The 11,616-nt window shown below is 53.5% G+C and overlaps 1 protein-coding gene across 1 annotated transcript; it reads left to right on the top strand.

Annotated features, from left to right (window-relative positions):
• Positions 1-4,930: 4,930 nt before the first annotated feature.
• Positions 4,931-11,093, top strand: SOX9 (SRY-box transcription factor 9). Its single transcript, XM_070560120.1, has 3 exons — positions 4,931-6,485; positions 7,417-7,670; positions 8,260-11,093. The coding sequence occupies exons 1-3, from the start codon at positions 6,055-6,057 to the stop codon at positions 9,102-9,104; spliced, it is 1,530 nt and encodes a 509-aa protein (XP_070416221.1). The 5' UTR covers positions 4,931-6,054; the 3' UTR covers positions 9,105-11,093.
• Positions 11,094-11,616: the final 523 nt, after the last annotated feature.

The following is an 11,616-nucleotide window of genomic DNA, read 5'->3' as shown; positions in this document are numbered from 1 at the left end:
AGAAAACAGGAGTTGGGGACAGGTAAAAAAGAGACGTAAGAGTCCACTTAGTCCTTTTACATCAGTGAAAGGGCCTTGGAAGAAAAACGTCAAAGAGAGAAAGTAAAAAAAAAAAAGGAAAGAAAAGGAAAAAACTGCGTTCTCAAAATCCGTGATCTGTCTATTGGAGCTATTGAAGGCTGTGAGAGCACCAGAGGCGCCCCTTGCTCCTCCCTTCAAACAAACCGGGGATGGAATCAATCGGGTATTCGCTGCGTCTCTCCTGCGGGCTTGCAAACAGAGACGCACAACACGAAATTAATTCGAAATAAACAATGACAAAGCCGGAAGCCCAGCGATCCCCGGGTTCCTTGTGACCCCTCACTTCTCGAAACCCCGGGGCTGTCAAGGCTCCGTGTCCGTCTACCCGCTGCAGTCTTTGTGACGTCACAGCTCCGAGAACCCTCTATAGCCAAAGCCCCCAGCCTTAAGACGTCAGTCTCGCGGACACTCACAAGTTGGAGGCTGACCCCAGGAGCTTGGTCCTCCTGGGGCCCTCCGGGCAGAAGGTGCTGCCTCGGGAGCAGCGACCAGAGGGCAGGCGACCAGGCTGCGCGCGTCTGCCCTCGCGCCTCGCTCACGCCGCTCCACAGCGGAGCCCAACCCGCAGCAGAAAGGACGCCCGATGTGGCCCCAAGAATCTACAGGTTCTAGGAATCAGGAGATGCTCTCTGCCCCGGAGCCTCCCGGGTCCCGCTGAGATAGAAAAGGAGTGCGAGAAAGACACAAGAGAATCCGTCTTTAATTCAAACAGTTACCTTCGGGATTGTATGTTAATAACATTTCTCCTTTTCCACAGTTTGATGGAGACATTTCCCCCGATTAATACAGATCTGAAATAATCACCCACCCCATAGAACATCTTAGAGGCAGTAGCTGCTGGAGTCCCTTCAGGCTGAGATGAAGTCATCGCTATAGTGCCCACCCTCCCCTCGGGGAATCCTACAAAGCCGCCCTGGGAACCTCAGCTCTTTCTCGTCGGTGCCCTCCCTGGGACTGAACACCCCGAAACCGAAAGGTGCTGGGATGCGGGGAGGAAGCGCAGGTGCGAATCCGCGATCTGCGGAGGAAGCTCTGCCCGCTGGTGCGAGCCCCCCGGCCCTGCGGAGTCAGCTGCCAGCGAGGCGCCGCTGCGTGGAGCGCTGATTTTGTTTGTATTTTTAAATCAGCAAGGCAAAAGCACCTTCAGCGAAAATGCCTGAAAGATTTTTAGTTGAGGAAAATCGGGGAGGGAAAAACAAAAAAGAAAACGACCTAGGAAATTTCCCGCAGGCCGTTCGAGGGATGAAGTGAGGGAATCCGAATGACGCGTGGCTCCCTTGTATCTTGACTAAAGACAGGTATTTTCGAAAAAAGAAGGATTAAAAAAAAAAAAAGCACACTCCCTTTGGAAACACAGTCCCCTTGGGCTGGGACTTCCCACTCTCACCTCTTCTTTTTGCATCAGCCAGCCAGCCAGTCCAGGACAAGCCAGCGCGTCCAGTCTCTCGCTTTGGCCGAGGGCCGCACCCCCGGGCGCCCCGCTGGGTGACAGCCGCCCGCTGCCCCACGACCCGGCCGGCTGGCCGGCCGGGTCACCCGGGAGCGCATTGACGCTTCACGCCTCTCTCACCCCACACCTCCTGTCCACCTCATCCCTCTTTCTCTTCGAAAACAAAAAAAGGGAGGAAGCCTGAAATGGCCCCTCTTGGCCTGCAGTTTTAGGGGCCGCGGGGATTAGAGTCCTGGGTGACACATGTCACATAATCGCCCAAAGTAGGGCGCCCGTTTGGGGAGAAATATACACGTAGGGCTATGCAGTCGCTTGCGCTTAGGGAATGTGTGGCTGGGAGGTCTGGAGGCCTGTGATGGGGCATACACACTGTCGAGCGACCTGTCCAAAGGTCACATTTATTCGGCCGGTCATCAGATATTTATTGCGCACCTACGAAGCTATCAGGTACTTTCCCTCTTCCTTCTGAGGTTGCTGTCCAGCCCAACGCCTGTCCGGAGTCGGGCTTACCTGCCGCTCCTTTCCCGGGAGAACTGGTGTCCGGTGTAAAGAGCGACCGGCGAACGCGCTCCCGGCCCGGTGAAAAGTGCTAATTACCGAGGAGCGGCTGGGAGCGGACGGCGCGGGGAGCTGAGGTTCCCCAGGGGTGGGGGTCTTTTACCTCAAGGGGATCGGCCCCGGGGGATTGGAAGAGAGAAGGGGTATCCCCATCCTTGAGCGCCTGGATAGAAAACCCTGCCCAGGGCTGAGATCTTTGGGAGACGCTGCTGCTCGCCCCAACCAAACTTTTCTAGGACACACATCCCTGCCGAAAACGAATTTAGACGCGGTGTCCACGTTTGGCAAGGAATTGTTGCAGAGGAAGGCTGTGGTCCTTAATCCCTCAGGTAAAGGGAACCCCATCTGCCCACACCGCCACCCCCATCCAGAGACGGAAAACCCCGCGCACTGCGTGTTTGCGCCGCCCCACAGAGCCCACGAAACTCGCTTTGCGCCAGCAGCTCAGGGCTCCTGCCGCCGCTCCCATGTAGACGCGGAGGGAGATTGGCGGCCCCGGCTGGGGAAATTGAGCCTGGCGCCGGCCCCGGACGCGGAAAGAGAGAGAAGGGGGGATCCCAGACTTCGGCTTCCCGAGGTGCCCCTTGGGCTCCGCTCGCACCTCCGTGTCTCCGCTCCAGGCGGCAGACCTTGGGGCGCTTCTCAAGAACGCGGAGCCAGAATGCGCGGTGCATACGTGTGAAGTGCCTTCCGTGGCCTGCCCCTTTTCTTGACCTGCGCCCTTTCTCTACCTCAGCCTCACCAGACTGAGGATCCCTGCGCGTTTAACTTTTGGCAGAAAGCTCTGGCTAAAACTGAGCCAACAGCCTCAGTTTCCCCACCTGTAACCCAACAGTGGGAACAGGTTCCTTTCCCTCTAGCTCTCTCTGACTCAGGTCCTGTGGTCGGGGACTGCGAGCATCTTCCCGGGGAGGGGAGGAGAAGTCAGGGGCGACCTGGAAAAGTCACAGCAGAGCGAACCGAGCCCCTGAAAAGGGGTGGGGGAGTTGGGACCGGGAGGCCCCTGCAGAAATGTAGGACTGCGCCACCGGCTAATCGACGGTGCCCACGCATCAGACTTGACCTGGTCCTGGCACGCCGAGCAAAGGGCAACGCTTGGCACCTGGGAGATGGGGGTCCTTTCTCGTGGTCTCCGTCTCCCCGTTCTGTGCAGAATAGAAACGTTAGGCATTTCAAACGTTCTCTTTTTTCGCCCGGTCCCCTAGAGACACACACCTCCCAAGTTCCCCTAACTGGGCTGCACAGAGATGGATCCGCACAGGAGGGAATACCGCGTAGGAATTCCTATAGAGAGAAATCTCAGCAGCAGAGCAGTCCTGGCTGAGTGAAACACGCTCTCCCCCAGCACCACCATCAAAGTTTTTCTGCAGTGTCTGTGTTAGACAGTTTCTGGGCTTTTGGCGCCCCCTCCGGATTCAGCTGAAAATTGCAGTCCATTTTTTAAGTCTACTGATTGTTTATCGTTGTTTTCAAAAAGATACAATACAAAATGCTTGCATCAAACGAACAGAAAATGTATAAAGCACCGTAGCTTATGATTTAAAAATGTCATATACTACGTATCTCGGGTTACATAATTATATTAAAATATATTTATATATGTACGCATTTATCTTGACAAATATTTAGTGAAATATTCCAAAACATCTTAAGGTCACAGTCGTCTTCACTGCCTTTCCGTCAGTAAACATGGGAATTCCAATAAAATGCAACTAAATGCAGACACCCTAGTTAAAACTTTTGCCCTAAGTTTTGGTCTCTGAGTCTCGTCCCAGGTCATGTGTCTTCCAGTCACAGTTATACTCACAAATGTCCCCTCCCGAGGACACAGAAATCAGTCCACACTACACGGGACTTTTTCCTCCCAAGAAAGGATAAAGCTGTTCTTACGCTTTCCGAGCGTATTCGCGGAGCCATGACTACAAGGCTATTGTATGAGGTCTCTAACTCATAAACAAGCTGTAGGGTACTAAGACAATCACTGTGAGATACATTCGTTTAAAAAGTAAATGCTGTTTAACAGGGTTGTAACTTACTACCTTTCGAAGAGTTCCATTTCCCCTAAAAAAATGTCTTAGGAATAAACTTCTTAGGAATAAAACGAGACTTTTAAAAATTCTTCAAGGAAAACATTCTTTTAAATCTTCTAATAGTGACCGCACTTTGCAAATTAGAAATAAACAAGTCTTTGATAGGATGCGGGCCGATTTACAATAACAGTAATAGAATTCGAGGCGAACGTCTGCGAAAGCCAGAAAAGGGGAGTTTAAAATTTAAGAGTTTTCCGCAGTTGTGCGTTTGTTTGTGATTCTGAAGACATGTAACCCGCAGGCGACTAAGATTTTTCTTCTCTCCCAGAACAGATACCTCACAAGGCTCTAAGCAGTTCGTGTAAACACAAAGGTTGTGCGCAAATCACACTTGAAATACATCAGAGACACCCCCACCCCCTCCCCCAGAACTCCCAACTGTCTGCGAGTCAGAAAAGGACCCGATCAAACTCAGGACGACAGGCGCTTCACCTCTCCAGGTATTTTGTAGAGGAGGGCGAAAGCAGGCAAGGAGCACGACTCCGCCAAAGTTCTGTGTTTTGTCTGCGGTGGTGCCCATTGGTTTGGCCTTTTACAAACCAAGTGGCCGGCCTCAGCCTCGCGGTCGGGACTGCCACATTCGCAAAGTGCGATCTCTCAAAGCCGGAGCAGGCTGCAGCCTCTTTCCAGCGGCAACTCTGCTGACGTTCTGACTCGGCGGGGAGGTGAAGAGCAGAACGCGAAAGCAGTTGCCCTGTCACTGAGGAGCGTGGCGGGGTGGGGGCTCGGGGCACTGGAGAAAGACTTGTCAGAGTTCAAGGTCGGTGTGGCGCGGGACGGCTCCTGCTAGCGCGGGGCCGCGGCGTCACGGCCGCCGCCGCCAGCCTTCGCGGGGACTTAGCTTGGTTTTCATTGATTCCCTTTGCAAGAGCGCAGCAGAATCCCGACCAGCCGCACCAGCCCCGGCGAACCAGAGCATGTTAATCTATTTATATGGATTATTACAGAGGAGCAGCGGGCGTTGAGTCACCAAAACATTTGCTTCAAAAGACCATTTCTAAGCACTTTCGGAGGAGGCAGGCTCCAGACGCGTAAACTGGGCTACGCACTAACGAGCGACGGCTTTTCCAATACTGCAAACTCCAGCTAAGTCTCCGGTACCGCGGAGAAAGCAGTGGAAAGAACTGCTCGGGAGTGGGAGTAGATCCTAGTCTAGACACACACACACACGCACACACACACACACACACACACGCAAAGATTCCCGCGGAGACGGCACCAAAATTCTGACATTACGAGAGTACGGCAAACTTACACACTTGGACGTCCCGGCTCCCCCGCCTTCCCCGCAGCACCCCCCACCCCCACCCGTCCAGCGGCGGCGCTCCCCTCCCAGCTCCTCCCCTCCCCTCTCGTCACCCAGCCCTGCGCCACCATCCTCCTCCCCCCGAAATCGGATCCAATCAGCTGCCTGCCAGACCCTGAAATGCCGTGCTGTGATTGGCTGGACGTCTCTAAGGTGAGGGGGAGTATTTATTAAAGAGCCGCTGGGCTGGAGTTGGAGAGCGGAGAGCGGAGCTTGAAACTGACTGGAAACTTCAGTGGCGCCGCGACTTGCCAGGTTCACCCCCAGGAACTTTTCGTTGCAGGAGGAGAAGAGAAGGGGTGCAAGCGCCCCCGCTTTTGCTCTCTTTCTTCCCCTCCTCCTCCCCCTCTCCAATTCGACTTCCCCCACTGGGAGCGAGCAGCTGCGAGCTGGCCACCCCGCGCCCTCCTAAGTGCTCGCCGCCGCAGCCGGGTGACGCGCCAGGCTCCCCGGGAGCCGCTCGCTCCGCGACCGGGCAGCCGAGGGGAGAGGAGCCCGCGCCTCGAGTCCCCGAGCCGCCGCGGCTTCTCGCCTTTCCCGGCCACCCGCCCCCTGCCCCGGGCCCGCGTATGAATCTCCTGGACCCCTTCATGAAGATGACCGACGAGCAGGAGAAGGGCCTGTCCGGTGCTCCCAGCCCCACCATGTCCGAGGACTCGGCGGGCTCGCCCTGCCCTTCGGGCTCCGGCTCCGACACCGAGAACACGCGGCCCCAGGAGAACACGTTCCCCAAGGGCGAGCCGGACCTGAAGAAGGAGAGCGAGGAGGACAAGTTCCCAGTGTGCATCCGCGAGGCCGTCAGCCAGGTGCTCAAGGGCTACGACTGGACGCTGGTACCCATGCCGGTGCGCGTCAACGGCTCAAGCAAGAACAAGCCTCACGTCAAGCGGCCCATGAACGCCTTCATGGTGTGGGCGCAGGCGGCGCGCAGGAAGCTCGCCGACCAGTACCCGCACCTGCACAACGCCGAGCTCAGCAAGACGCTGGGCAAGCTCTGGAGGTAGGGCCTGCGCGACAGGGTGGGCTCCGCGGCGGCGGGGTTGCTGGCCGGGACAGTCTCTCCGCGCCCCGCCTCCCAGCAGGAGGGAGTTGCCGGTCCCGGAGCAGGCTGGGTGGGGCGGGGGGTAGTGGGGACGAGGTGTAACTTGGCTCAGAGTTTGACAAAGTTCTTGGATTGTTCTCCGGGAAAGTGGGGGCCGGTGGGGGGAGAGATAGCGAGAGGGTAGGAGAAGACTTATAGGAGATACAGTGGGAGGGGGGGTGCCAGCCGGATCGACCTCCCGTCGCTGTGAAGTTCAATCTCAAGTGGGGGGCTGGGGTGGGAAGTGAAGTTTGCCTCTCTCTCCCTGGAACTGCGCTCTCTCGTGCAGCCCCATACCCAAGGAGATGGGATGGAGGGTGGGGATGGGGGGGGAGAAACTGAGGCCAGAGGACCCCCTAGCAGGAGTGAGGGTGGGGGTGAGGGAAGGAGGAAGGCTACTGGAAATAGGTGGGCGCAGTGGGGCAGGGGGAGGGGGGAGGCAGGAGGAGCTCCTTGCAGATTAAGTGGTTTTCTGGAAAGATTTTAAAGGGTGTTGTGGGCGGTGGGGCTATACTCCAGTAGCAAAGGCATTTAGAGCGGGAGCAGCGGAGAGCTATTTTCATCTCCAGGATTTCCAAAATAGAAGGGAAGGGGAGAGGGCGGGGCGGAGAGTGACCGCTCAGGTCGTACTGAAAGAACCGAGATTTTTTTTTTTTTTTTACTTTATTTATTTATTTATTTTAAGTTTTGAGCTGCGGCAGTGGCTAGAAAGCAGGGAGGAGGGTGGAAGGTGGTTGTGTGCGAAGAAGCCAAGTGGTCGGGGTCACCTCCCCCTCCCACCGGCCTGACAGCTCAGCCGGTTTCACAGACCCACTCTCTCTTTCTCTCCGCGCCCCCCGCCCGCCCCCAGACTGCTGAACGAGAGCGAGAAGCGGCCTTTCGTGGAGGAGGCGGAGCGGCTGCGCGTGCAGCACAAGAAGGACCACCCGGATTACAAGTACCAGCCGCGGCGGAGGAAGTCGGTGAAGAACGGCCAGGCGGAGGCCGAGGAGGCCACGGAGCAGACACACATCTCCCCCAACGCCATCTTCAAGGCGCTGCAGGCCGACTCGCCGCACTCCTCCTCTGGCATGAGCGAGGTGCACTCCCCCGGCGAGCACTCGGGTGAGTCCCCCCACGGAGCCCAGGCCGAGCCATCCCCCGCCGGCCCACCCGAGCCAGGCCACCGCGGCGTGCCTGACACACCCCCAGGCCTCCACCTTGTAGGCTCAGCTTAGGGACTTTGCGTTCCCTGGGGAGGGAAACACTACTCCCTACGCCTAATCCCCTCCCCTCCTGCCCAGGGCCCCACGCAGCCCCTGAGTGCCCACACACCCCCAAACTCAATCCCTGAATCCTAGCAGATTAACTTTTATTGCGAGGTAAAATGCCGTTACAGCTTTACAGGGCTTCTCCCTTCTTCTCTTTGCTCCCCCACCCCAAAAGCACACACAGGGCTCTTCTACAAGTAGCAATTTTGTCTTCCGGACCCTCGGGGCCTCAGACCCTCCCCTGATAAAAGGAGACTGCCTAGTGTGTACCGGCGGGTTAATCATTCCGCGGTTTATCTCGGGCGCAGCGCGCCTCCAGCGCGGATCTGGGGCCTTCGGGCACTTTCGCAGGGAGGGAGGGTCCCAGGAGGGTTTGTAAGTCGAGGGCCTTTGCACAGCCCTTGTTGATTTTCCTGTGCTTCTTCCTCTTTTATTGCCTGCAGGGCAATCCCAGGGCCCGCCGACGCCACCCACCACCCCCAAAACCGACGTGCAGCCGGGCAAGGCTGACCTGAAGCGAGAGGGGCGCCCCCTGCCAGAGGGGGGCAGACAGCCCCCCATCGACTTCCGCGACGTGGACATCGGCGAGCTGAGCAGCGACGTCATCTCCAACATCGAGACCTTCGACGTCAACGAATTTGACCAGTACCTGCCTCCCAATGGCCACCCGGGGGTGCCGGCCACGCACGGCCAGGTCACCTACACGGGCAGCTATGGCATCAGCAGCACAGCGGCGACCCCCGCGGGCGCGGGCCACGTGTGGATGTCCAAGCAGCAGGCGCCGCCGCCGCCCCCGCAGCAGCCCCCGCAGGCCCCGCAGGCCCCGCAGGCGCCCCCGCAGCAGCAGCAGGCGCCGCAGCCCCAGCCGCAGGCGCCCCCGCAGCAGCAGCAGGCGCACACGCTGACCACGCTGAGCAGCGAGCCGGGCCAGTCCCAGCGAACGCACATCAAGACGGAGCAGCTGAGCCCCAGCCACTACAGCGAGCAGCAGCAGCACTCGCCGCAGCAGATCGCGTACAGCCCCTTCAACCTCCCGCACTACAGCCCCTCCTACCCGCCCATCACCCGCTCGCAGTACGACTACACAGACCACCAGAACTCCGGCTCCTACTACAGCCACGCGGCGGGCCAGGGCTCCGGCCTCTACTCCACCTTCACCTACATGAACCCCGCGCAGCGGCCCATGTACACCCCCATTGCCGACACCTCCGGGGTCCCTTCCATCCCGCAGACCCACAGCCCCCAGCACTGGGAACAGCCCGTCTACACACAGCTCACCAGACCTTGAGAAGACCGTAGACAAAGGGCGACGATGGCCGTGATGATCATAAAAATAACCGAAGAAAGAAACAACCAGCCAGAATTTCCTTTGGACATTTTTTTTCGTATTCCTTAAAGACATTTAAGCTAAAGGCAACTCGTACCGAATTCCAAGACAGCAACATTCGCTATCCAAACGCATTACCACCTTGTTGCGAATCAGTGGCCAGGCCACTCTTGGCGAGATGGACCAGCAGCATCGGCAAAAAACTGGACTTGAAAACCTTCTTCAGAGCAAGCGTGGAGGATGATGGAGAACCGTGTGACCAATTTGCTCAATCTCTCTGCCTGTTTGGACTTTGTAATTATTTTTTAGCAGTAATTAAAGAAAAGAGTCCTCTGTGAGGAATATTCTCTATTTTAAATATTTTTAGTATGTACTGTGTATGATTCATTACCATTTTGAGGGGATTTATACATATTTTTAGATAAAAAAATTAAATGCTCTTATTTTTCCAACAGCTAAACTACTTAGTTGAACAGTGTGCCCTAGCTTTTCTTGCAACCAGAGTATTTTTGTACAGATTTGCTTTCTCTTACAAAACAAAAAACAAAAAAAAAGTGTGTGTGTTGTATTAACCTAAAAAAAAGCACAGATTTGTGTTATGTGATCAGTTTGGGGGGTTAGCTTTTGCTTAATTCCTCAGGCATTCTGATTCAAGGAGGAGCTGCCTTAGAAAGAAAAGTAAAGGCCTTATTTCGCAACTATGGAAGTCAAAATAGTCTAGAGAAGCATTTGGTAAGCTTTATCATATATATATTTTTTAAACAAGAGAAAAACACCTTGAACCTTAAAACCATGCTGCTGGAAAATACTTGTGCTCTCTTTTAGTGTATTTCCTCCTGCATTTGCGTGTTCGCTGCAATCTTAAGAAAGCAGCAAAAGGCAAGCAAAGGAGAAGAGACGTGTTTTGAGAATGTTTCAGCAGCCAATAGGTGCCCCAGCACACTGCCCCCTGGTTGCCTGCCTGGGCCCCATGTGGGACACAGATGCTAGAGTCCTCTCACTTACACTGTCACCTGTGCCTCTCTGAACACCAGCAGTCAACCTTCAAGACATTCCACGTGCTAAAATTATTTATTTTGCAAGGAGAGGTTTTAAGTAAAGAAAAAAATTCCTTTTTTTTTTTTTCCTCTAATTTACCTTCTTTAAAATAGGTTGTTGGAGCCTTCCTCAAAGGGTATGGTCATCTGTTAAATTATGTTCTTAACTGTAACCAGTTTTTTTTTTTATTTATCTCTTTAATCTTTTTTTTTTATTATTAAAAGCAAGTTTCTTTGGATTCCTTGTCCTAGATTTGTATAAACACCTTTTTGTCTGTCCTTTTTTTGTTTTTGTTGAAAACAAACTGGAAGCTTATTTCTTTTTTGTACAAATGAGAGGTTGCAAATGTAGTGTGTCACTGAGTCATCTGCAGTGTTTTCTGCCACAGATCTTTGGGCTGCCTAAATTGTGTGTGTGTGTGTTGTGACACAAAACAACGCAAGCCTGTGTCATCAATATTCCCCTGCATATTCTCCAGGGAGGGAGGAAGGGGGAGGGAATCAGCCCACTGACAGACCTTAGTTCTTAATTACTTCTGTGGCTGGAGAGTTTGAGGGTTGCTTTTTAAAAAAGACAGCAAACTTTTTTTTTTATTTAAAAAAAAGATATATTAACAGTTTTAGAAGTCAGTAGAATAAAATCTTAAAGCACTCTTATAATATGGCATCTTTCAATTTCTGTATAAAAGCAGATCTTTAAAAAAAAATATTTCTGTAACTTAAGAAACCTGGCATTTAAGTCATATTTTGTCTTTAGGTAAGGTTTGGTTTGTGTTTGTGTTTTGTTTGTTTCGCTCGCTTCCCTCCAAACCTTCTGTTCTCTCTGTGAAACTTACCTTTCCTTTTTTTCTTTCCTTCTTTTTTTTTTGTATATTATTGTTTACAATAAATATACGTTGCATTAAAAAGAAAACGGCCTATGGACTTATTCACCCTGTTCTCCTGTTAAAAGGACGATTTGAAGTATTGGGCACAAAGGAGATTGTTACCTGCTGATCACTGTGTTTTCATTTTTTATGTACATTTTTGGCAATCTTAAAATAGGCACTGAGGAAAAGACTGTGTGTCCCCCAAAAATCAAAGCAGAAAAATCTTGAAAAGTGCCACCCCATTTGATCACATAGAGAATTACATCTCAGCAGTTGCCGTCTCCGGTGAAATGTTTGTTGTGGTTCTAACACCCGCATGCTTCAGGGCAAAAGCTGTTGCCCTGTGGACTTCAGAAGGGAACGCTAGCCCTGAAATCAGTAGCTTGTCAAGTAGACAGAATGCCAAAGGGGGCGACTTGGTTTCTGAATATAATAGAGGAAACACTCTGTTGTCGTCAACACATACCAAAAAATAGGTGTCCATTTAAAACGCAAAAAAAGCCAAAGTAAAACGGGATCCGAAGAGGACCAGAGGGAAGTCAGTCCTATTAACCCATTGGAAGGAGT

Source organism: Equus przewalskii, chromosome 10 (assembly GCF_037783145.1).
Source record: "Equus przewalskii isolate Varuska chromosome 10, EquPr2, whole genome shotgun sequence".
NCBI lineage: Eukaryota > Metazoa > Chordata > Mammalia > Perissodactyla > Equidae > Equus > Equus przewalskii.
Note: the sequence above shows the minus strand (reverse complement) of the source record. Positions and strands in the feature narration are given on the sequence as shown.

What these genes read in the sequence shown, in the direction of transcription:
- SOX9 (XM_070560120.1), top strand. Translation starts at nt 6,055, where the DNA reads ATGAATCTCCTGGACCCCTTCATGAAGATGACCGACGAGCAGGAGAAG. An exon ending in ACGCTGGGCAAGCTCTGGAG is followed by an intron (nt 6,486 to 7,416) that starts GTAGGGCCTGCG and finishes GCCCGCCCCCAG; the next exon opens with ACTGCTGAACGAGAGCGAGA. An exon ending in CTCCCCCGGCGAGCACTCGG is followed by an intron (nt 7,671 to 8,259) that starts GTGAGTCCCCCC and finishes TATTGCCTGCAG; the next exon opens with GGCAATCCCAGGGCCCGCCG.